This window comes from Engystomops pustulosus, chromosome 3 (assembly GCF_040894005.1).
Source record: "Engystomops pustulosus chromosome 3, aEngPut4.maternal, whole genome shotgun sequence".
Lineage (NCBI taxonomy): Eukaryota > Metazoa > Chordata > Amphibia > Anura > Leptodactylidae > Engystomops > Engystomops pustulosus.
Genome location: NC_092413.1, coordinates 144,757,865 through 144,784,374, shown reverse-complemented (window position 1 = coordinate 144,784,374; position 26,510 = coordinate 144,757,865). Strand labels below are relative to the sequence as shown.

The following is a 26,510-nucleotide window of genomic DNA, read 5'->3' as shown; positions in this document are numbered from 1 at the left end:
CCACACACACCGCTTTGTCTGTGTTTGAAACGGGAACGAGCGTGTTTTGCATTAAATTAACACAGAACACCGCCAGCTCATTCCCGGTCACAGGCGTTTCCATATAAACGGTGGGCGCGGCTTTGTCTGCGTTTGCAGTTTCAAACGCAGACAAAGCGGTGCATGTGGCACCAGCCTAAAACCCTAGAGGTGTGTACTTCTTTATCTAGAAGCTACACGAGGGTGGAGAAAAAACTTGTTAATACATTTTCTATGAAAAAATAAAGGGGGCAAAGCCTCTAAAGCAACTTTAGCTAGATGAATAAAGTCTACTATCATTCTCTCTTATAAGTCTGCAAAACACTCCCCTTCTGGAAAACATTAAAGCCCATTCTACTAGAGCTTTGGCAGCCTCATGGGCAGAAAAAAAAAAAAAGGGGGAATCTCTAGAACAAATCTGCCGTGCTGCAACAAGGTCAAGTTCCTCAACATTTGCAAAACACTACAGCTTGGATATTGCCTCCCAGGATGATCTGGTGTTCGGCAGAAAAATTCTCCAGGCAGTAGTCCCTCCCTAATAATGGTATGATCTGGTAAGTCTCCAGGTGGGAGGCAGTCATGGGAACTTAGAGGAAACTGAATTACCAGTAAGACTAATTCTATATTTTTCACTAAGTGACCATGACGGCCCCCATTATTTCCCAAGCTTCCTTCTTGGTAATGGGTCCAAATTTTCTATACACTAGCATCCTTCCAGGTGCTAGACACTGGTGTTGGGTGCTAGGGAGGAGCCTTTTAACCTCTTGTAACTTCCTGTCCCAACAGGATATAAGGAGCATCCTCCAGGTGGGGGCCGTCCTGGTCACTTATTGGAAACCAAATTACTGGTAAGGCTAATTCTATATTATCCCACATATGGGAATAAAAAAAGGAATTAGTTCTCACTGGTAATTCAGTTTCCATAAGTCCACCATGACGGCCCCCTGGAAGTTGGGACAGGAAATTGAGAGTATTAAAGGCCCCACCCTCAACCTCCCACCAGTGTTTATCAAATAACTCAAATTTATTTAGTACGTTAATTTCACATACATAGATAAAACATAAAACTTCTTATACAAGTGGGAGGGAAAAAAATAGGGCCGTCATGGTGGACTTATGGAAACTGAACTACCGGTGAGGACTAATTCCTTTTTTCCATATCGTCCCCCATGACGGCCCCCTGGAGACATACCAAATTACGCCCAGTCAGGGAGGGACCACAGCCTGAAGTACTTTTTGGCTGACGGCCAGATATCTGGAAGTTAGAACATTAATTCTATAGTGCTTAACAAAGGTAGTATTTGCGCTACAAATCTCTTCAGTAGAGGCTCCTCCTCGCTCCGCCCAAGATGTAGACATAGCCCTAGTAGAATGGGCTTTGACTGAAAGCGGTAGGGGAACACCTTTGACCTTGTAGCATTCTTTAATGGCTTCAGTAATGCATCGTCCAATTGTGGTTTTTGAAGCCTTCTTGCCTTTATGTTTTCCTGCAAATTGAATGAACAGATTTAAATCCTTTCTCCAAGGACCAGATGCTTCAAGATAATTAAGCACTGAACGCCTTACATCCAACAGATGCTATTTCTCCTCTATAGGAGTTCTTGGATGCTGGCAAAATGTTGGTAAGACAATCTCTTGGTTCCTATGGAAATTAGAGACAACCTTAGGCAAGAAATTCAAGCTTAAGCGTAATCCTATCCTCAGAGATAGACAAATAGGGCTCACAGATAGACAAGGCTTGCAACTCACTTAACCTTCTAGCCGATGTGATGGCTATAAGGAAGGCAGTCTTTAACCCCTTACCGACATGTGACGTAATAGTACGTCACATGTCGGGTCCCGGTACATGGAGAGGGCTCGCGGGCCGAGCCCTCTCCATAGCCGGTAAGTCTTTGCTGCATATTGCAGCAAAGGCTTACCGGTAACACCCGCGATCGGTGCCGGCCCCGATCGCGGGTGTTTTACCGGTGATCGCCGCCGGCAAAGGTGCCGGCGGTATCAAAGAGACGGCGGCGCCATCTTTCTGTGGATCATCGCTCCCCGTGACGTCATTGGGGAACGGCGATCCGTCGCCATGGTAGCTTCGGGTCTCACTACAAATTTGAAACCTAAAAGTAAAACTTCACCTCCAGAGTTTGACACGGCTGCCATTGATATATTCGAGGAGCTGGTGGTGAACTAATTATCCAAACTGCAGCCCTCTGATACATCTTATGGCAATCTCAACAAAAGAGAGATAAACGCATTACTCTCTTTAGAAAAGGATCAGAGCATCGTGGTCAAACCGTCTGACAAAGGCGGGAATATAGTCATTCTAAATCGGAATGACTATGTTCAGATGTGCCTTAACATCCTCCTTGATGTGTCCTGTTACAGAATTCTCAGTGATGACCCCACACAGGTATTTGCAATACAACTAAATAATCTACTGAGGAAATCCCTTGTGGACGGCCTAATAGGGGAAGATGAGCAGAAGGTGATGATGCCCAGATACCCTACCATTGCTACGTTCTACGGCCTTCCTAAGGTCCATAAAGGGTACCCCCCTATAAAATGTCGTCCTATTGTGTCTGGCATCAACAGCCTTACACAAGGCATTAGCACCTATGTTGATACCGTTTTAAGATACCGTTTGTCCTGGCACTACCGTCGTATGTTAGGGACACAATGGACATCCTGAGGAAACTAGAGGATGTTGAAGTGCCCGAACATACTTTTTTGGCCAGCCTGGATGTTGAGGCTTTATATAGCTCCATCCCCCATGACAAAGGGATTCTGGCTATACAACATTTTTTATCCACCAGGGGTACTCACCTAAGGAGTCATAACCAATTGATTGTTGACTTAGTGCTTTTTATCTTAGAGCACAATTATTTTCTGTTTGATGGTCGCTTCTTCCACCAGCTCGGAGGTACTGCGATGGGGAGCCCGATGGCTCCCACATACGCTAACTTATTTCTGGGCTGGTGGGAGGAGCGGACTGTTTTCATTGAGGAGATGGAGAAATGGACGTCGAAGCTACTAATGTGGCTTCGTTTTATAGACGACATATTGATCTTGTGGACAGACACCAAAGAATCCTTTTTGGAGTTTGTAGAGGTATTGAATATAAACCCTGTTGGCCTGAAATTCACATCTGAAATCCATAGCGACAGGATAGCGTTTCTTGATCTGGAGATTAGCAAGAAGGAAGATGGTAAATTAGTCACCACCATCTTCCGGAAGCCAACAGCATCCAACAGCCTCTTAGCATGGCAGAGTCACCATCCCCCACCCCTTAAACGGGGCATACCAAGGGGTCAATTCCTTAGAGTTCGTAGGAATTGCTCCTCTGAAGAGGACTTTAGGACTGGAGCAGACGATCTGACTAGGAGGTTCCTTGAAAGAGGGTACCCCTCAACAGTGATACAATCAGCGAAAAGAACCGCTAGTGCCACTAATAGATCTGACCTGCTAGTCCCGAAAGAAAAAGAGGAAGATAAGGGAGTTATTCGCCTAATAGGTACCTATGACAATCAGGCTCTAGTAGTAAGAGAGACGATACAAAAATTCTGGTATGTCCTTCAAAAAGATGGAGACATTAAAGACAAACTGGAGAGTCATCCGTCGATCACCTACAGGCGAGGTAGAAACCTAAAGGACCGGCTTGTCCATAGTTTTCTTACCCCTGTTAATTCCAGATAATACCTGGCTTGATAAGTGTCACCTTAAAGGTACCTTCAAATGCGGCAGGTGTAAGGCCTGCGATTACATTGGCCAAAGCAAATCTTTTAAAAGTGCATCGACAGGGGCTGTCTACGAGAATAGGGAATTTGTGAACTGCCAAACAATGGGAGTTATTTATCTCATCACATGCCCTTGCCCGCTAAATTATGTGGGCAAAACCTTCCGGGAGTTCAAGAATCGTATCCTGGAACATGTGGGTGACGTGAGAAATGCCAGGGACAAACCCATACCACACCATATACAGCAGTACCATCAAGGCGATCCTAAGGCATTGACCTTTCAGGCCATTGAAAAAGTGAGACGGTCCCCAAGACGGGGTGATTGGGATAACCAGATCTTAAGGAAAGAGGCGCAATGGATTTTCTGCATGAAATGCGTGAAACCGAATGGCCTAAATGATGGTATCTCTTTTGCAGCTTTTATCGACTAATTGCAATTATTGTTCCTGGTCCCCGTATTATGTATCAGATATTTAGAGGAAACAGGGAAACAATTGTTGGTAACACCTGTGTTCACATAAACATGTTAACCTTGCATCTATATATGGGATATGCGCAATTTACATGGGGTATGCGCAATTCGTTTAACGGAACTTGATCTCATATTCTCTGAATGAAGCATCATCCATACCAATGTTTGTCACCTAACAAAGTATGGAACACCGCACTAATGCTTCCGGTATTATCTGGCTCATGAGCTATATATGTTCGTCACATATGCGATATATGATGTACTATCCTTACCCTTATACATCATGTACGCGCATTACACAATACTGAGTCGCGCACAATTCCGTGGTAAATGCGCAGCACTGTACTCCTCAATGAATATTACATTCTGGTAAGTTTATCTCAGTACAAGCAGAATATACTTGCCCTTGTATCAGCCTAGCATCGAGTTCGATGCAATCATCATGACGGCTCTCCCGACATTAGCCCCGCCCTGCCTCCCGGTGATTGGTCGCTCAGTCTGCACCAATAGACCAATAAGCGATGTCACTGTGGAGATGTGTGAGCGGAGGGGCGGGACTTGCCTCCCTTTAAATATAGGCGTCTCGGCACTGCATATCGCGGCTGACCATTTTACCGCCGGCGCCCACCATCAGGACGCCGGCGCTTAGAAGTCTTTTTATTTATTTTTTGGTAGCTAGTCCTATCATACAATCCTGACAGTTCTCCTGATGATCCCGGTACAACGGGTGAAACGCGTTGAGATGAGGAAATTTTTGCATGATATATAGAAATCAAGTGTGCATGGGATGAGATAGTACGAAATGAGGAATCCGTGCATGATACTTAGAAACTAGGTGTGCATGTGATGGGATCGTACAGAGACAATGTGCATGATTATCTATGAATGCAGACTATCTCCTGATAGGCATTACGCATAAACATCAGTGCGTGCATGATACTTGTGTAAATGTGATGCATAATAATCGGATGCGTCTATAACACTGCAAGTATAGTGTCTTGAGGATGCAATGAATGTATAGCCGATGTGTCCTCTTACTTACCACATCTGCTGGACTAATACTGCAACAAATGCTGATGTGATAAGAAGTGTGTCCGCCGAAATATATTAATATAACAGTTGCATCCGGTAACCATAGGACGGCACACACACCCATTCTTTCCTATGCACTTTTCTTTTTCTTTATTTGTAGGGACATACCACTAATGTTCCTACATTTTTTGATATTTCTGGTTTTTCACAAACGAGAGATGAGTGCTGGGATTTGAATTTTAAGTGAATTGAAGAAAAAAAGTCCTAACTATTGGCAATCTGATACACGGAAGTAAATCATTACATTCCAGGTTCTATCTTTAGTCTATACTGAAATTTATTGCTTGCCCTGAGAGTTGTAAAATGCTACAGATGCATGACACCTAGTGGCAAGGCTAGGGACTAATTTTTCGTATGCTTTTTCACTTTGATGTATAGCCACTTCATAAGTCACACTATGAGGGCTTATCTTTAAGGGGGTCCCCTTGAGGTTTTACCTAGACGTCTAATTAAAAGTTAAGTTTTATTTGTGTTGTCCGTTTGTCCAGTGAAGCTGTTATAATTTCAAACGGTTCTGTATACCATATACTATCTGTGAATCATTTCAAAAGTGCTCTCAGTTAGGGCATCTAAGACTAAAGATAAATCCCACTGAGGGGATGACTCTTTAACAGTAGGACGTAAACGTGTACAGGCCTGAAAAAATCTTTTGACCCACCTGTGTTCTGCAAGTGCGGTGTCATAGAATGCACTCAGGGCCGAGACCTGGACTTTCAAGGTGCTAGGTCGAAGCCCCTTTTCAAACCCGTCCTGTAGAAAATCAAGGATTTGACATATATTAGGAGAATCCTGATTAGTCATATCCTTAGACCAGGAACAAAACTTTTTCCATATTTTAAGATATATGGCATGAGTTACTGGTTTCCTACTATTTTTTAAGGTCTTAATTACCTTATATGATAGTCCCTTCGTTTTCAAGAAGGCGCTTTCAGGATCAAGGCTGCCGATTTTAGAAACCATAGGTTCTGATGCAGGACTGGTCCCTGATGTAGAAGGTCTGGCCTCTCGGGAAGAATAAATGGAAGGTCCACTGCTAACTTCTGAAGAATTGGGAACCAACTCTTCTTCGGCCAGAAGGGTGCGACCAGGATAAGACTGGCTGGACTGATCAACAGCTTCTGCAGCACTTTGCTTACCTACGGGATTGGGGGAAAGGCATATACCAGATCTTGGCTCCAGACCTGTGAGAATGCATCCAGCCCCCAAGGAGCCTCTCTTGGATTTAGTGAGCAGAACTTCTCTACCTTGCAGTTCTTCCTTGAGGCAAACAGATCGATGGCTAGTAATCCCCATCTTGAAATGATCTCCTGAAAGACCTCCTCGTTCAGACTCCACTCGTTTGGAAAGATCTGAGATCTGCTGAGATAATCCGCCACTACATTTTCTGAGCCCTTCAGATGGATGGCTGAAATTGAGCGAAGATTTTCTTCCGCCCATGAGAATATTTTCTGGGATATCTTTAGCAGTTCCCTGGATCTGGTTCCGCCCTGCCTTTTTAGATAGGCAACCATAGTGGTGTCCGAGCTGACACTGACTTCCTCTTCTGGAAATTTCTGATCTTCCCAAGAAGCTTGTCCGCTTTCTCCTGTGGAAGATAGGAGGTCTGTGTTAGAGTTCAGAGATACCCCTAAAAATTCCTTTATGTGACTTGGGGTCAAGTCCGATTTTTCTAGATTTATGATCCATCCCAGGAATTGCAATATCTCTATTGTTGTCTTCTTCTGACTCTCCATGTGACTTACAGAGTCTCCAATCAACAGGAAGTTGTCTAGGTAAGGTACCACGAAGATCTCTTCTGTTCAAAGATATTTCACTACCTCCGCCATAACCTTGGTGAAGATCCGAGGAGCTGAAGAGAGACCAAAGGGTAATGCAGTAAACTGAAAATGAAACTCCTCCCCTGAGGGTGACAACACTGTAAACCGTAAGTATCTCTGTGACTCTGGATGAATGGGTACATGGTAGTATGCATCCTTGAGGTCCAAGGTGCATAAAACCGCATTGTGAGATATTAAAGGGGTGGCAGATTTCACCGACTCCATTTTGAGTTTGGCGTATGCTACCCATTTGTTCAAACATTTCAGGTTTGTGATTAATCTGAAGGTTCCATTTGGCTTTTTTTTTTATCAAGAATAAGGGAGAATAATGACCCATACCTTCCTCTTCTGGGAGGACTGGACTGATCACGTTCAGCTTCAGCAGACCGGAAACTTCTTCCCAAAGGAGACCTGTTAGATTGTCTGGATAAAACAAAAAATCGGTGAGGGGGTGGTGACACAAACTCTATAAAAATAACCGTCCTCGATTATTGAGAGCACCCACCTGTTTAAAATTATGTTCTCCCATTGGGGGTGAAAATTTTTCAATCTTCCCCCCCACTCATCGGAGTGGGGGGGGGGGGGGGGGCGTCATTGCCGTTTTTCTTGCTTATTTGTGGAACTGAAGAGGAACTGCTTGCTTCTTCCTCCTCTGGATGAATTTCCAAATCCTTGTGTCCATGTTTGTCTGCCCTTAAATTTCTGCGGATCTCTGGTTGAGCGAAAGCCACAAAAAAACTGCTTCCTTGTCTGTTGCTTCGCTTCCGGAAACCCTTTCTTACTGTCAGCTGCTTTATCCAGGATATCATCCAGCTCTGCGCCAAACAAAAACTCCCCAGAAAAAGGAAGGCTACACAACTTAGCCTTAGAACACACATCTCCTGACCACTGCTTAAGCAAAGGTGTTCTTCTGGTTGCATTTGACAATGTGGCTTCCTTTGCGGAAAAACAAATAGTCTCTGCCTATGCGTCAGCTAGAAAGGCTGCCGCTGACTTCAGTAGCGGGATGGAATTTAGAATCTCTTCTCTAGATGTAACTTCTCTGAGGTGGTCTTCGAGCTGTCTTAACCAAAAGAAAAGAGTGCGAGAAACTGAGGTAGTTGCAACATTAGTTTTAAGAGTCGCCATAGAGGCCTCCCATGCTTTCTTAAGCAGACAGTCTGACTTCCGATCCATAGCATCCTTTAACTGGATAGAATCCTCAAACGGTAAATCAGTTTTTTTGACAACTTTGGAAATGGGAACATCAACTTTAGGCACATTATACCAAATTCTCGTCTCCTCTGGGTCAAATAATAAACGGTTCCTAAATTCTTTGGGGATTGTTAAACGTCTTTCTGGGTCTTTCCATTCATCCAAAACAAGATCTTTGAGATTTTCAATGATTGGAAAAACTCTCACTTTCTTCCTTCTTAATCCTCCAAATAATTCGTCAACTACTGACCTTTCTTCTACTGTGTCCTCAATATTTAGGGAGTCTCTTAATGCCTTAATAAGCCCATCCATATCTTCATTTGGAAAAAGATATTTAGGGTCATTAGGTATGGATTGTTGCATGATATCAGACTCCTCAATATCCATTTCATATGAACATGAAGGTTGCTCATCATCAGTATCTACACATACAGGATTTCCTCTGACTTTCTTATGCGGTGGACTTCTAGAGGCTTTAATCTCCTCACGCATAACAACCCTTAATTCATCCATAAATGAAGACTTCTCTTCTATTAATATCTTGTCCAAGCAATCCTTGCATAAGCTCTTTTTATACGACACATCAAGTTTTGTATTACACATCTGGCAGCGTTTAGACGGTGCCTTTTTTGGTCTCTCCTTATCACATTCCTTAACTTTCTCCTTGGCAAACATGTACTTCTCCTAATTCTAAAAACACAAAAACACAGGAGTGATGCTTAATCAAAAAAGCCGACTCCCAAACACAGCATATAGTGCCAGCAACGTTGGCGTTCAGCCAAACGTCCTACTCACAGAACCAAGGGATATGGAAAGATTTTCAGCCTCCTCTGCCATTTTGTTCCCATAGACCTCAGCAGACAGCGACTACACCACGGTCTTATACATGCTGCCGGAAGTGCCGTCGCGCACTGAGGAGGCGCTATGTGCCGGCTGCCGCGGACCCGCGAACGAGCCGCCGGCACCTGCCCGATGGCAACCGGAGCCTGAGGACCCCAAGTAGGGCTCCCTAAAGAGGCAGGACGAGGGAAGCCCCGGGGGAACAGGCACCCACGAGGGGAACGAGATTCCACCTCCCCCTGGAGGAGAGAGAGGTTTTACTCTCAATCCTATCCCTATAGGGACAGGAAAAACACTGGTGGGAGGTTGAGGGTGGGGCCTTTAATACTCTCAATTTCCTGTCCCTACAGAGGAAGGAGAAGCAACCTCCAGGGGGCCGTCATGGGGGAAATAACATCTTGAAGTTGGCAAGTGTCTGATCTGGACATTGAGGCATTAGAAGACTACAAGTCACATGATGCCTCAGTTCTCAGTAACTCCTCCCCCCTCTTATGCTCTGCTCCCAGAGATGATGTAATAGACTGTCTAGCTCTGTTACCATAGTAATGATGTGTAACTGCCATCACTGCACATTACCTCACTGAGATTGGCCATGCTGGATGCACTGCAACCAACCAACTACAGCAAAACAGTGATGATCACATGAGGCAGGTGCAGGACATGTGACCAGCAGTCATCTTAGGCAACAAGGGTAACCTGCCACCCTACATCTGGAGATTAAGGAATCCCTCCTGTTGACCATACACAGAGGAGTGCCCACACCCAGTTACAATAGTATAAGATTTAAACAGTGCTCCTAATACTTCTCGCATTTCTGGGGCTTCAAAACATTTTAAAGAAGCAAACACAGGGTCTGTATGATGGTTATGGGTATTGAACAGGTTCCCCGTCCATTACAGACACAAGGCTCTCCTTACGGCTTTCTAGATTTTAACCTTAGGTACAAGATTTCCCAAAGCTCTCAATTATAAAGAGGATTTGTTGTTATAAAATTATATAAAGGATGTATTGTTACCAATAGATACCTTTAGACTTGCTTTTTTGTTTCCATCTCCTGATCTTTACAATTGTCACTTGATGCACTTGCTTACTTCTCTCCCATTGCACACATCATCCGCCATTTGACTACACCCGACCTTGGGCATTACTACTTCTATGGCGTTTACGTGTCTTTTAGGTATGAATAAGGATTCTAATACTTAGTCTGAAACGTGTCACCTGACTTTTTCTATGTTTTTTTGTGGTTTTTACTGCTTTTATCTATATCTGCTACCCGGGGAATTGCTGTGCTTACATACTGGCACCAAAACACTCTTTATATTCTTCCATGGAATGTCCTGGTTCCGGATCATCGATTTTTTTATTTTTTTGTCCCAGCACCCATCCTCAAAGAGTCTCCACTGTGGCATTATCGTCTATGATGAGCTGATGTTCCAATTTTCCTCCCCCACAGGATCAAAAAAAAATTGAACGGACTGATTAAAGGGCCAGTAGCATTTTAATTCTTCATTAAAATGTATGTTTAGAAATGTTTCTGCTAAGGGGTGCAACATTTTTAATTACAAATTGGCTTATATTTTAATGAGCCATTTGTATATGAATTATGCATATTTCTGGAAAACGCCTTTGAACGCAATCAATTAGAAGTTATAAAATTTTTCTATAGAAATTCTTCCTCTTTTTGAGGATGTGTATGCAGCCATTCACAGTTTACTTCATGTGATATTCATCTAAGACATCACATGATCCAGACAGATTGTTATTCACTAAAGGTAAACCTAAGGCAGAAAGTAGTTAAATAATAAGTTATATATAAAGTATAATCCAACCAGAATATAAGTAGAGGCACCTAATTTTACCTCCCAAAAACTCTATAAGGCCAGGGTGGGAAATGCACCCACTAATTAAATGCCCTTTAATAATAGCTAGCCAGCAGCCCACACAGGGCCCCTCACTACAAAAGGAACCCAGAGAGAGAAGAGGAGCTTCGGGAAGGGCCCGAAGGCAAGTACCAAGTTTTTGTTTTTTTTTTTAATATGGGCCTTTTTCAGCACAAAAATTGTACTGAAAGACTTATACTCAAGCATTAATGGTAGTTTTCCAGGTAAAAACCAGGACTCAAATAATATTCTTATAATTTTTTATTTTGTGTTTTAACATCAAAAAATTAGCTTACAGCAATACAAAAGAGCATGATATGATTGATCAGTAAAGCAAAGGTCACAGATTTGCTGGTAGATGTGAGTATTTTCTTGAAAACTTTAGATGCAGGAAATGAGCAATATTATAAAATTTGCTCTGCCCAGAAGTCTACATGTCTGTGTGTCCTCATTTACACTGTACAGTTTGGTGCAGTCTCTGATAAAAAGTTATCAATCACCACTGAAAATAAAACTGCTCCAGATTGCATGGCGTAAACATGGCCTAATGAAGACTGGCCTCTTCATATATATATTGGTCACACTTTGATAAAAAATTATTTTTGTAAATAGAGTCTGCCAAATCAGAGTTTCCTTATGAGGATGACCATTATAAAACACATCTGGACATTAATAGTAAAAGTCTACACCAAGATATTGGTACTGTAAGTGCAATCATTCATTAACGGTTTGGTTTCCAAAGGAGATAAAAAGGTTAAAACTAAATTTACAACACGTTCGGTGTTAAAGGGGTAGTCCAGGGTTAGGATTTATATAATTTTTATTAGGTTCAAGGAGGGTATATAATGAAAAAAGTGCATATATACAGCGCTGCCCATCACCTGCCAGCATCTGTTTATATACAGAGACTCAGCAATGTCAGCCACGCACCCGCTACAGCAGCAGTTGCAGGCTCACTGTCAAGATTACCTTATTGCTTAGCCTCTGTATACAGACTGTACTGGAACGGCTCGAGTATATATTTTTATACTACTGGGACCTATATATAAAAAGTCCTAATCCCGGACAACCCCTTTAACAGACCACTTCACATCATGGTTGTTAGACAAACATGCCTATATACTTAGAATAAAGGCTATATAAAAATAACGGTTTCTAGAATTTCAACATATTTGGGCCAAGTATACCAAAAGGACATCATTTTGGTGTATATTTGGCAAGCACAGATGTGGGCACATCAGGTTATACCCCATCCTTTCCTGGCATACATGCCAATGGTACAGCACAGTTGTGGTGTCAACTGAACCGCACATCTACAGCCACACTGAATAAAAGTTGGTTATGTTTTATGCCAATATCACACTAAAACAAAATTTAAAATAGTGACTTTGCACCAAGAGTATTCAACAAAATTAAAATCTAATAAAATAAAACATCTCAAAGTCGGCCCAGGTTTAAAAAGAAAAATGAGCCCTCGCTGGCATTCTGCATCAAGAAGTCATAGTAGAAGGTTTCTAAATCTGCTTTGTGTTTGACGGACCAGTCATTCCAAGCAGTTGCATCAGGAAACCCAAAACCACACTGTAAATATCACATAAAAAGTAGTGGAAAAAACAATTCAGGCTGTGATAAACCAACTTGAAAAGTAAGGCATGAAAATAAGCTGTAAATAAAGTATAGGCTACACAGGTAACCTTCACCTGCAGCCATCTGCCGTCTGTCTGGAAGGCTACACAGTAGAATAATGACTTAAACTAAAGATCCGGCTTGTTTGTCTTTCCAAAAAGGCAACACCATTTGGTTTCCATCCAGCAAATTCCTTTTTTGAAGTCCAAGCCTCAGATGTAAAATGCATAGATGTTTTGTGACTGAACTTCAAGCAACCTACCCCACCAAAAACCAAACAAATTATAGATAGTCCATTTCCACCACTTGGCACCTCTTTGCCCTCTGAAGGCTTTATACACAACATTCCGACATTGGGCTGAGTGGTTTTCCCACCTGAGCTTTCTTGGGTGTTCCAGCTTAGCGCTTTGAATACCCCAGTGCAAACAATATCAGCACTTCCTCCCCTCTGTTGGGTCTGGGCAAGGCACAGCCTTGAATGAATGAGGATCTGTTTGATGAATACATCCTCGCTAAGGGGACTGTCAGGCCGTCACATTCACATCCCTGAGAGAGGAAGAGCCTTGTGTACAGAGCTCAGTAGATAGGACAGGTAAAATAGTGTCTGACTGCAACGCAGAACCTCCCTGAGCCAAGATCTGTTGAATAGTTTTACGGAGATTCGGATGTAAACGCCCATGTGTCTGGTAGAAGATCTCAAGGGCACAAGATTTCAGTGGTCCAGCACTGAGGTCTTCATAGAGAGGGATGGTATACATTCTGGATGTCTAGAAACAAAAAGAAAGAATAAAATGAAACCATCTTTACTAGGCACAAGATCGACAATCGTTCGCATGGTTTCATGGCCAGAACAAATTACCAAACACAATAACCACCAGGAGAGGAGAGAGTATATTATCTGACAAGTACAGTCATTCCAACTGTTTTTCTGCATTAGTTACTATATTTGGAAACTACACAGCAACAATGAATAACATTACCTGTTCTGTGTGCTCCCCCCATTCATGTTTTGCCTCACAATAACCAATGCAAAAAAATATAAATACAGGCCAATTTACTGTACTTTAGCCCTAGGCTACAATATCACCTATAACAGTTATCACAGGTGTCTGTAATTAAACTTATTGTTAATCCTGGTTCTTATGACAACCCAACATTTTTTAAATCCAATTGTCACAAAGACCCAAAGAAAATTCTGTCTGGGGTTAAAATTATAAAATTTACAGTTCCGACTTACATACAAATTCAACTTAAGAACAAACCTACAGAACATATCCTTAACGTAACCCAGGGACTGCCTGTACTGCAGGATTGGTGAAGGAGCACCTATTACTCCTTTTACTGGAAATTGTCGCATTATTGGCCAAAGCAAATTTATTACAATTTTAATGTGTACAAATAAAACTGAAATTACAGCAAAAATTATACTAAACCCCAACAACCCATATATTTTCTGAAAGCAGACACTTGCACCATTTTTAAAATTGCATAAAAGAGTTTATAGACATAGGGGCCTTTGTGCAATTTTGAGTCAAAGTAAAATTTTATAAAAATACATAAAATTTGACTTATGGCAAAAAAAATGTGCTCCAATCGGAAAACATTTATTTTAAAACACATCTCCTAAATATAATAGATGAACATGTTTAGAGTTCACAGATACCCCATAGTCCTATGTTCACAGGAATAAATCACCAAAACTGAAATAACTAAATATTTGCTTTTCAGCCAAAACAGTCACAACCTGCAAAATATAGTAATAAAACAGAATAAAAAGCAAAGGCAGCCCTTAAACCTATATATTTTTAGAAATCAGACAACCAGGCGATTGCATTTGCCTTGATTAACAGTTGACATCCTGTACCAACCTCATGTAACTTTGTGACAAACAAATTATTAAAAAAAAACAAAAAAAAAAAACAGCATTGAAAACATACGTTTTTACATAACACTCCCATCAAAGCAGAGGTTTACACACAAATAGCCATTGAAAAAATAATAAACACAGAGTGAGGAGATTTATATATACACCACAATACACAACAAGAGTTTACTCTCCCAAAAATGGTGCCATTTTTGGTTGCAACCCTCAAAATGTGTTTAAAAAGATATTACACACAAAGTAAGAAGCTCCTATTCTGTCAAAATCAATTTTGTTTTTTGGAAATCCCGCCTACCATTTATACAAAAATAAACTTTATTATTAAATTCATACACACTACCAACTTCATGCAACTTTACAGTAATAAAATGGTAAATTTACATGAAAATTAAGAATTTCCTCTAAAATATGTACAAATCCAGAATACTTACGGTATATAAAGAAGACACACTTTCCTAAAAACAGTAATATGTGAGGAGATCATACAGACCCCACATGTGTATATTCACCAAAATATACAGCAAAGAGAAGGTTAAATCCACAGGGGACAGCAAACATTTTTTGCAGAATACTGCACTGAGCTTCACACAGATCTATCATTGTATGCTCCCTTACACAATGGTAACCCAAATAAAAATTTATACATCCATAAACCAAGCGAATGTGATGCCAAAACTCACTTTTAGATGTGTCCCATTGTATTAACCGCACAATAATGAAGTCTCAGCGTTTCAAAAGAACGTCATAACATCGGTGTTAATAATGAAGGATGGTGTGAAAATTATTCCGGATCACGTGTGTTTCTATTGTTACATATAACTTCATGGACATGTTTTGAGTTGTGGTGCTAATATGTAACCACATTAGGCAAAGAGGATCCAATGTTCATCGCTTCACTCAATTTTTGTAACATAAACGGACACAAAATATAAAGGCAATTAGAGAGCAAGTGTGTTCTCAGAGTGTGCTTGGTAGAAAAACGTGAACATTAGTTGATATTATCCCTTATCAAAATGTAGAACCGTATAAAATCATCTGTGAGGTGTAGCAGCTCCTATGTGCAGCATCCACCAACATTCTCCCTGCAGCCTGATGGATAAGAATCTGGGGGGAGGGGGGTGGCCACAATTCAGATGGCTACATCTATGGCTAGAAACTCGCTCTTTCATATGAATCTAAATTTGTGTTTCTATGTGTCAGGAAACTGTAGAGTCTCCTCTTTCATAGAAAAAAAGGGCGTTTCCAGGTGCCAGAAAGCCAATGCTATAGCCCTCTGAAGTGAGGTCCTTGGCTATAAACATGCAAAGAGTTGGAGTTGATGATAGAAGGTGGTGAAACGTCCCTTTTTAAGGAGAACTGGACCCCCTCCATCTAAAGATTCTGTTCTCACCAAAATGGAGCAGGTGTATGAGCATGCTCGGCCTGCCAGCTCGCCCATTAGTGAGAACAAGATCACCATTCTCATGATTGGTAGGTTTGTGTATATATATAACAATATACATTTAAAAAAAAAAAAACCCACACACCGCACAACATCTTTCACCCTGCAATTTAACTTTATGTGTCCTGATCATGTAACCACCCATACAAGCAGAACATATTTATTTACAGCATAGAGCAAGATATATTTCCATTCACTGGCAAAAAAAAAAAAGCAAGTAGAGGATCTTGGTAATGTTGAGGCATCAATACAGCAACTCATACAATAACATTATGTACATTTTGGTTATTCAATTTGTTGACCTACTACTTTAGGTCATGTTGGCTATATAAATAAATTGGTGTCAATTATTTTCCATTTATATTAAAAAAAGAATACTAACTTGGCATAGTAGGAAGTGGCGCACTCGGGGCAAGTCTGGTTGGAAGTTGTTGCGCACCACAATTTGCAGCCAGCGGATACGGATTTCTGTGTTCATAGTCGCTAAGTCAGCAGAATAGCAAAGAGACAGCTGAAGCATAACCTCTGGAGGAGGGGGAAAAAAAAATAAAGTTATTCTTCTCTTAAATGAATGTTCGAAAAACCTAAGACACCACAATACTAGGAACTAGGGGAATAGGAAGTAAAAGGACTCCCCCCCCCCCCCCCCTTTCATGTGATAACATACTGCTATCAATATAATGGGTTAGTACACCTTAGGTTTTGTTCAGATTTGTGTCCGTGATTAACTGATTTGATTAAAGTAATAGATCCGGCATTTTTTTGTTTTCTCATTTCTTTTTTTCACTCCCCACCTTCAAAAATCTATAACTTTTTTATTTTTGCACGAAAAGAGCTGTGTGATGGCTTGTTTTCTGTGTAACAGATTGCTTTTCTTTGTGATGGTATTGAATATTCCATGCTGTGTACTGGGAAAAAAAAAAATTCCAAATGCAGTGAAATGGTGAAAAAATGCATTTGTGCCATATTCTTGTGGGCACAGATTTTATGGCTTTCACTGAGCGCCATAAAATTGACATGTCTACTTTATTCTTTGGGTCAGTGCGAACACGGGGATACCATCTGATAATGGTTTCCTCCTGTACAAAAAAAAACTTTTTTAATTTTGCCATCTTCTGGTGCTAATAACTTTTTCATACTTTGTTGTACTGAGCTGTCATTTTTTGTGGCACTTTCAACTTTGTGTGCTATTTTCCGTTACCAGTCTAAACGCAGTGAAAAAACTTTATGATATAATTTCAAAAGTGGCGACACCCAATGTGTTTATGATTTTTACTGTTTATTTATATTTGTATGACTTCTAGGGAAAGGGGGCTGATTTGATTTTTTTTTACTTCATTTTTACTATTTTTTCAGACCCCTTAGGGTACTTTAACCCTAGGTTGTCTGATCGATCCTACCTCATTCCTCCTAATTCATTACAACGTACAATGTGCAAAATGAGACAGCCTCGGGTCTTCAGAAGACCCATGACTGTCATAGCAATGGATTGCCACTCCCTGATGACGGGGAGCAACGATCTTCGGCAAGATGGCGGTGCCCATGTGCGGGATAACCCGCGATCGGTGCTAGTGTTACTGGTAAGTCTTTGCTGCAATATGTAGCAAAGAATTACCGGCTATGGAGGGGACTAATCCTGTCAGCCCTCTCCATGCCGTACTATTATTGCTTGGTTTCTCTTATATAGATACTTCTTATCTTACTCACTGCAGAAAAGCAGCCTCATGTCTCAATGGATTGTTAAACACTTATTGATCAGAGAAAAAAAAAAAAGTTAATATTTCCCACTTTCAGGAGAACACATAAGAGATACACAGAGATGTCAGGGTGCTTATGTAACAGATTTCTCTGCAAAACGGAAAAGCCAGAGAGGAATCAAGCAAAATCACTAAAATCTACGGGAGAAAATGCCATGTTGCCCATAATAGATGCAACGAAAAAAAGAATGCAAATGGAAAAAAAAAATTTAAAAGCAAGATTTTCTACTAGAGATTGTCAATTAAGGTATTTACTCAGCTAAAAGACATAGTTTGGACAGGTCAGAAACAGAAGCACCAAACATACCCAAAGCCAAGCTAAAATACTGAACGGTCTTGTGATTGGCAAATATTGTAACTGATGCTCTCAGTATATTTCTACATTTAAGTTAAATAGGACACAAATAAGAGATGCAGTTACCTGGCCGCAATGGGGACTGATCTAAAAGCTTGTCCAAAAAGAGCACGGTCTGAAAGGTTTGCCATTCAGCAATATTGGCAAAATTGGCAGCAGCTTCAATGTCCAAAGGTTCAGCCATCCATAGTTCACTCAAAGCTTCCACAGGTGAAGTGAACATGGATCCCTGAGATAGATCTGGTTGGGTCAATGGAGGTCCTGGGGCATTCAGCCAGCGCTCAAACTCAAAACCTGGTGGTGAGAACAAGATCATGAGATTTTGGCGATTATTCTTTAAGTAATGCAGGTGATAATATTTGGTGACTCACTCTCACTACATCCTGTACTCTCCTCTTTTAAATGAGGAAAGAAGCCGAGATAAGACTCCAGCAGTTCATGGGCTACAACACTGCGGAATTTAAATTTCTCTATGTAATCCTGTAAAAGAGAAAAAGATGAGAATTACTGTAAGAAAGTAAGTATAATTAAAGAGATAGAAAAAAAAACTTAAATCCCAGTACCCTGAGGAAGGCGTCGAAGTTGTCTTGATCCCCACATAACTGGGACAGATAGTGCACAAAGCAGAAGCCCTTCTCATATGTGAACAAATTCATGAGGTTACTAGGGTTCACTCCTGTTGAGGAAAAAAAGGAGTCGTTTCAGGTACCTATAAAGACCTTTTGGCAATCCAGAACTGGGACATAAGGGGGGCATAACTGAGAGGCTGGGCCCCATTGCAGACTTCTGAATGGGACCACCCATTACAAAAATGATACTGAACTATACACACACACACATATGCCTACAGTATATAAACATATTACACATACAAGGTATACATGTCAATTACCCACATATAGTATATACACACAGGGGAAGATTTATCGGTGCTTCTATGCCAGTTTCTGGGATAGAAGGGCTTAAATCAAATTTCTTAAGCACTGCATGAAATTGTGATTATATTTGCAGGTATGCTACTCCATGCCACTTGGGTGTGAAGGGGCGTGGCTGCTAATTGGCCCGCCACATAGTAGGCGGGCATAGGGCGTTCCTGCCCACTTTCTTTCGCAGGTTTTTCCACAAAACTACACCAGGTCTGACCAGGCGGCCCAACAGATACATCCGGAGGACTTGATGTATCCGGTGAGATGGAGGTGGGTGTGGCCTTTATCATGAGCCGGAGCACATGTGATAAGTCCATCCCGAGGGATGGAACTGGTTCAAACATCTGATCACGAGGGTGCTGGGTGTCAGGCCCTCTCTGATCTGATACTGGTCACCTATCCTAATGATATGTAATCATTTAAGATATGCAAATCAATAAATAAATACTAGAACATCCAGAAGTCGTCTTCCTAAGCACACAAATATCTCCTTTCCAAAGGATAAGAGTCTGAATGCTGGGTCTCCCAATCAGTTTTCCTAAGGACGATTTTACCTGGATCCAGTTTAGCCTGTAATCGACTGAATGGTGTATCTTGCCCAAGTATTCGAATCTGTCTGTGCAATGCTTCCAGGCGAAAGGTAGTTTCTAGACATGTGAATGATGCACCTGACCAAGATCAAATAGGGGACAATGTGTGTTTATTCATTAACAAAGCAGTTTCGAGATTATAAAATGTATTATACATGCCAATAAAATAAAAATACGAATATCATCGTAATAGGTGATACAATCGCTAAAAAGACACTTAATAAACATTAGAGACAGACATGAGAACATGTACTCACCATAGACCAGAGTGGTGATGCGGCGCTGGGCATAGGTTGCCAAGCCTTCACTCAGCCACATTTCCTCCCAGCTGGCATTAGTCACTGCATTCCCAAACCAGCCATGTGCAATTTCATGAATGACATCAATAAGTAGGAAATCCTCACTGTCCAGGATGGAGCAGATGACGAACGTCAGACAGGGATTTTCCATGGCAACTATAGGGAAGGATGGGGGCAGGAAGACTATATCGTACCTGGAATGAAGGCAGGGAAGGAGGATTGTTGAAAGAGGGTTGCACTCAGGAAAATAATGAAGCATGGCTCTACAAGGAACATTTATGGAAAATAAGAGGAGGAAAGACTAATGTGCACAAAATGTAAAAATACACAAAGCCACTGGTGAGAAATCCACAGAAGACCTAGAGGGACTTGTGGGAAATCTTGTGAACTAAAATTAATGTGCACATCTGTTCAGGTTTGCAACCGATGCCATAGGAACAATATAACAATGGCTACAGGGAGCATAAACCCTTTACAACATAGGAAACGGCACTAATAAGGAGAAAAACACTTTTCAAGCACATTGTGTGAACACAGCCTTAAATGAGTTAATGTATTTATTGATATTACCAGCTGGACATGATTGTTCCATTAACATTTGCCATTTGTTGCATTTACTCCATGCTGCATCTCATCATGAATGTTGCAATACATTAGCTACAGTAGTTTTCGGACTATAAGGCACACCATCAATAAATGCCTGCTAAAACGCCTAGGTTCATATATAAGGCACACCGGAGTATAAGGCGCACCTGATTATAAGGATGAATGACCAGCAGGTGGCAGACCTGTGCACAGTTCAAGGCAGCTGTTGTCTGTAAGTACGGTTTATATATTCGGCGCACTGGACTATAAGGCGCACCTTTGATTTCTGAGAAAATCAAAGGATTTTTAGTGCGCCTTATAGTCTGAAAAATAGATGGTATATGGTGCTTTTAATTGTTTGTCAGTTGTTTGGTCCTAATAAAGATGAATACAGTGTACAGGTATGCAAAAGTTTGATTGCAAAAAAATCAAGTGAAAAAATAACATTCATGTGCACACAGCCAGATGAAATATATACTTTATAGTACACATGGGTTAATGGCTGATCTATCCAACTGCATGGGGTTAAGCGATAGAACAGAGTTCATGATAAAGAACAGGCTATGGTGCTGTACATGGCTACTAGATCAATAGCAGATTAAACAATTTCAGATTCATAAAGATCTAGGGATTCTAATAAAAAGGCTTAATCAGCAAATATGCATCATGAGCTTGCCACATTTTTGGCAAATAGAACTGTGCCTTAAGCCAAAACCTTTTCTGCAAAGCCCTTCCACCCTATTTTCCCAAAGATAATTCTTGTACATTTCCATAACTAAAAACTAAGCACCTTTGGATGGATGGTTACTTTTCTACAGCATGATGTAGCCAGTGGCACAGGTTATAAACACTGGTATACGTTGTCTCACCTTCCCCAGATGTAGGGGCCATACAAACTTTCTGCCGCCTGAAGCCATTGTTCTACCCGACCTGCCAGTTTTCCCACAGCCAAAGGCAGCACGCAAGGTTCGGCCCAAACACGACTTCTGTGAAAGACAGAGAAAAAATATTGTAGGAGGAAAGCTGTAACACAGGTGGTCTTGAAACATCGAACATAGAAGCCGATGCCAGAACTAGACACTGCAGATGGAAGAGGGAAGTTATGGGCATACTGTGATATTTCTGCTGGTCATAGAGAGGTAGCTGAAATGATGGGATTTATTTTCCACACAATCATTTACATTGCAGGAAGCTTCGTGTTCACATAGCATAATCATTATCTTGGTCAGTAACAAGAAAAAAATCCCAAATAGTTCCTTTATTGAGAACTATGAAGATCATCAGGTTTCCTTTACCAGAAAAATAGCACAGTGTTTTGAACAAAATCTTTAATGGAGGCTGCTTTCAGAACCTCCCATATGTCATAATAGAAAGTATGGCTCTTACCTGGGTCCTATATCAGCTGGAAGGAGATGTCCTGCAGTCAGGGCCACTAAATAAGCAGGAACAGGATGTTCCATATAGAAGTGAAAGATGCCCATCTCCTCTACATAGTAACTGTGGGTGCAGCTCATGAGGACACGAATGCCAGCAGGTGCCTAGAAGACAAACAGAAACGAGTGGCCATAAGTAGATAAGGGCATGCGTTTGTGTGCATAAAACCTGTCATAAAGCAATGAAAAGGAGTCACCACCATGTAATCGAAAAGTTACAAATCAGATTAAATAAAAGAATTAATATTCTGGAGAATTTTCCCATAAGGCCCTTTTCATGTGAACGTATATGACGGCTGTCAGCTAGACTTACAAATGGCAGGTAGAATACGGCTGCCATAGAAGTGCATTATAAGAACCCACGTGTCACCATACCATGCTCTATCTTTTGCCGGAAATATGGCACGACTCACTTAGGAGAGGGGATAGGAGCACTCCGCTCTGCAGCCGGCTATGTGGTATGCCCGAATTCTGGCCTGGACATACCATACTTGTGTGGGAAAAGGGCCCAACTCTAATGAGCCATTGCCATTTTGCCAGCATTCCCAATATCAAAGAAAAATTAAGTGCACTTAAGGCTCCTTCAGACAGCCATTTCTGACATCAGTATACCATCCCTTTTTTTGTGGATAGTATACAGACCGTTTCATTTCTATTTTAAAGAATGTGCAGAATTAGGAAAAAATTAAACTTTATTTTTTTCTTAAATGCAAACCACAGACCTGCATAGAAGTCAATGGATCTGCAAAAAAGATCGGACAGCACACACGGATGACATACAGATGTGAAAAAGCTAGTTACAATATGGACCACATGGACATCCAACTGCATTTTTTGCAGACTTAAAACAGACAGGAATGAGTCCAAGAGCCATCTGCTAACATGCACTCCTGGCTAGGTTAGAAATGTCCCGGGACTTGCTGTGGCCAATCAGTAGTCTCAGGGGTCCCAATTTGCTCTAGTTTTCTGGCACAGAAGCACCCCATTTCCTTATTGCTTAGGCTGAGTTCACACTTGTACGATTGCATTATGTAAGAACTGAAAGCAAAATCCAATACCAAATGGAAGATCTTCGGTTCAGCATCAGTTGCAAGCTAAGGCTTTCTTTGCTTACAATGTAAGTAATGGCGCAGGATTCTGCATTATTTGCGCTGCAGTGTTATTCCGTTTTATCCAGAATAAGCAAAAATTAAGTGAACTGTTGCACTACATAAGTCAGTTTGTAGATAAACAATATTTTCTGCACCTAGCCACGAACACAAGGTCAGAGCCACCAGCTGCAGACAGGGTATTTTGAACAAGATAAAGAGACCTCCTCCTATATATTTGTTAATAACAGTACATTAGAGAATATGTTATTTTGTTAGAAATATTTAAGAAATTTGTATTTGTGGGAATAACCCTTGAAAGAACAAGCTATATGGTTCTAAGCATGCATGAAATGAGAGCCTGCGGAAATTACCAAGCAACGCATCATCACCGAGACCCCCACTGATCAGCAAGTTAGGACCTATCCTCAGAATAGGGCCTAACTTTGGTTTGTGGGAAAACCCCTGACCCACCCATCTATATTAAAAGGATAAAGAATATTAATGTCAATCAATAAGTTTAGATTCATTAGGCACTTTATTATAAAAGTAAAATAAAATGTGTCACCTTTGACAAACAGCTTTTTATGTAAATTGATGTTTCATTATTATATAATTCATTATTATTATTTCTGGTGGGTGCACAGTCCCATTTACAGTTATCTGCAACGTTACAGTATTCATTTGCAGCAACAATATCAGAACAGCGCCATGAACAGTATACTCCATTTTCAAAATTTGTCGTCTTGCTTTAAGAACAGCAAGAGCAGAACACTCACCATTCAGGAACTTATGAAAGGTCGTTTACCATGTCAAAAATCTGTTTCTCTACCTTGGATTGATATAGTACATAGGTGATGAAAATATATATATTCTAAAGTGTTTAATAAGTGTGTAACATTGTTATTTTTGGCTTATTTTGTTTATTTAGGCTTCCTCAAAGGCCACACTGCTAACCTACCTTGACAGAGGCAGAGTAAGTACACTTTACAGCTGGTGTATCAAAGCAGGGGAAAAAGGAACGGTTGGAAACTGAGTGTCCTTGAGTGAAGACAAACAACTCGGAGCTTCCATAGGAGAGTTCAGGATCCAGCCACCATACCTGATGATGAAGTATAGAGAATATAACACAAACAAGAATTATGTATAACCATCACACGGGAAAATATAATCTATACACAACAGTTAGACATTACTTAAAAGTAACTTTGTAGTCAATGTGGTTCCAATAGGTATCGCAAACATGTTTAAGAGCGACTGACATGTAGATACTCTGCAGATTTCCACCCAGCCCAGGGGCAGACTCTGCACAATCCGTGCATTTAGGCTCAATGCACACACACAGTTCAAAGGTCGCCATGAAGAAACGGTTCTGATTAGGAGACGCTCTGCTCATCAAAACTGACAGTTGGGCCTTTAAAATAATGGCCATGTGCCTGCACTCATTGAAAGTGATTGGTTTTAGTGTGACTGGGTTGCGTCCGTTCTTTCCCCTGTCCATCTACTAGTTGTGTGACAATACACTGAGGACACTCTTACAGTTCCGGCCAATGGCTGAGGTGCTTGAGAAAACAAATAATGTCAATTTAAGACATGCAGTAAAAGGGATCTAATGTGAATTAGCGCCACATATTCCGACAACGAATGCCATGGGTGGAAGAGGGTAGAGGCGATAAAGGATTTTCACAGCAGAGACCTCATCTGTGGTCCTCAATTAGGGTATAGTCACACCCTAATTTACAATTAGAGCCAGCAGTGGACTGAAAGAGAATCGTAAATGGGTCTCCTCTCTATTTGGCTAAAAAAAGTGATTGGAATGATTATTTTTCCCTGTAGATTTCTCTATAGAGGAAAATAAAACGTTTAAAAGAAAACATTATAACACATATACATAATATTTATTTAGCAAATTTAGTCTATATTTTACAAAGTTTATATTTTAGAGATCCCCTTCCCAGCACTGAGGCTTTATGCTAGTCTAACTCACCGCAGGACCCTCTCCTGTGACGTAGTGTACAATGATCTGGAACGTCTCATTGGTTTGCAGAGTTTCAGGCACAGTGATGGTTAGAGCAGAGCCATAATCCGTAAACTCATCGACCCTAAAGTCCAAGGGGAAGCAGCAAGTGCAGAGTGATGGCCCGGAATCGCTTGCATTATGGATCCCACAAGGCTGGCCAAAAGTGCTAGGCAAATCCTCCATCACAGGAACGTCCATAGATGGGAAGTGGAGGGGAGTACTCCGAGTGCACTCGGGAGAAGGAGACACCAGAGAATCGGGCGATAAGGTGTAGCAAGAGGAAGAGGAGTGGAAGGACAGCTCAGCAGGGGGAGAATATGGGGCGGCTAAGGGATTAAGAGGCGCAAAACAAGAAGGTTTTATAGGAGATGCTGGTGGAAGCTGATGACCATTTACAATGGGGTCACCGGGAGCGGCAGCAGCAGTGTTTTCTAGAGATGACAGGTCACCACTAGGTAATGTACCAGGAAATGAACTATGGTTTACATTCCCAGATACAGATAGGTCAAGGGGCTCCGGGGTCACCACAGGAGAGCAATCTGATGTGCCGGGGGTCTCTTGTGCCGCACACCATAGGTGTCCATGTGTTGGAGAGGTGCTGGGGCACTCATATTTGCTGCCGGACACATCTGACCCAGACAGGTCCTTGTTCTCGGTGGTGGGGCAGGCAGGGTCACTGTGAGGGCAGCTCTGGTTGGCACAGTGGTAAGAGAAATCACTGGGGCTCCTGCCATGTCGTCCTCCCCTCCTGCACCGCACAGAACTAACTTTGACAACCGGGTGAGTGTCTAACACCAGGGCAGGGCCTCCAGGCACCAGAGGGCTGACTTCAAGCACCAAACAGGCGGACAGGTCCCTGGTGTCCGGCCGCAGCTCCAGCCCCAGATGGAAGTGATGAAGGCGGTAGAGCTGGAAGCTGGAGGCGGAGGCCGGGTCTGCTGGACCCGGGACAAACCGCTGCGGAGATTCCTGGCCGGGCCCCGGGTGCAGAGGGCGGCGGCAGCAGCAGAGCGCCGGGCACGGGGCAGCGGAGGACATGACCGGCCGCCTCGGGGAAAGCTGAGTTCCGCTGACGCTATGTAAAATCCATCGGGGCCCCGAGAGGCCTTTTCTGTAAAGGGGCCGCAGTAAACACCGGCCGGCCCGGGACAGGAAGTGACAGAACGGGGAGGCGAGGCCTGACCCTGCTCAGCCCACCCGGTATTCACGAACAGATCCGGCAACTGCTAGGGCTCCCCGCATACTGCTCCCGGCCGTACAGTGTGCGGCGACCGACACCCATACTGTACAGCAAGCGCCTCTCTGACCGATAGTCACTCTGCCATTTAACAAATGACGTCACCGGTGACCCTGAAGACCGCCAGGTGGCGCCACCACCAGACGTAACCGCGGACGGTAATTATTGGTCCCGATAGAGAAGGGACTGAGGAGTGAAAGCTGCAATGTGATTGGTTACTGAGGACAACCCTG

The 26,510-nt window shown here is 42.0% G+C and overlaps 1 protein-coding gene and 1 long non-coding RNA gene across 2 annotated transcripts in view; one reads left to right on the top strand and one right to left on the bottom strand.

Moving 5' to 3' along the window:
- The window catches only part of LOC140122047 (uncharacterized), a 51,911-nt gene extending 27,638 nt beyond the window's left edge, over positions 1-24,273 (top strand). The window contains exon 4 of the long non-coding RNA XR_011854247.1: positions 23,952-24,273. This is a non-coding gene — a long non-coding RNA (uncharacterized lncRNA). The remainder of the gene's footprint in view (positions 1-23,951) is intronic.
- RNPEPL1 (arginyl aminopeptidase like 1) lies at positions 11,285-26,443 on the bottom strand. The gene is made up of 11 exons (XM_072142417.1): positions 25,008-26,443; positions 23,982-24,122; positions 21,886-22,037; positions 21,369-21,485; positions 19,873-20,108; positions 19,580-19,693; positions 18,663-18,775; positions 18,471-18,579; positions 18,166-18,393; positions 16,370-16,512; positions 11,285-13,431 (listed from the first exon to the last, which is right to left on the bottom strand). Exons 1-11 carry the CDS (start codon positions 26,076-26,078, stop codon positions 13,189-13,191), a joined length of 2,667 nt encoding a protein of 888 aa, XP_071998518.1. The 5' UTR covers positions 26,079-26,443; the 3' UTR covers positions 11,285-13,188.
- Between the last annotated feature and the right edge of the window lie 67 nt (positions 26,444-26,510).

Excerpts from the sequence above, each read along its gene's own strand:
- RNPEPL1 (XM_072142417.1), bottom strand. The coding sequence starts at position 26,078 with ATGTCCTCCGCTGCCCCGTGCCCGGCGCTCTGCTGCTGCCGCCGCCCT. Across the intron at positions 21,486-21,885 it reads CCAGCTGATATAGGACCCAG|AAGTCGTGTTTGGGCCGAAC; the intron begins GTAAGAGCCATA and ends TGTCTTTCACAG. Across the intron at positions 18,394-18,470 it reads GAGTACAGGATGTAGTGAGA|GTTTTGAGTTTGAGCGCTGG; the intron begins GTGAGTCACCAA and ends TCTCACCACCAG.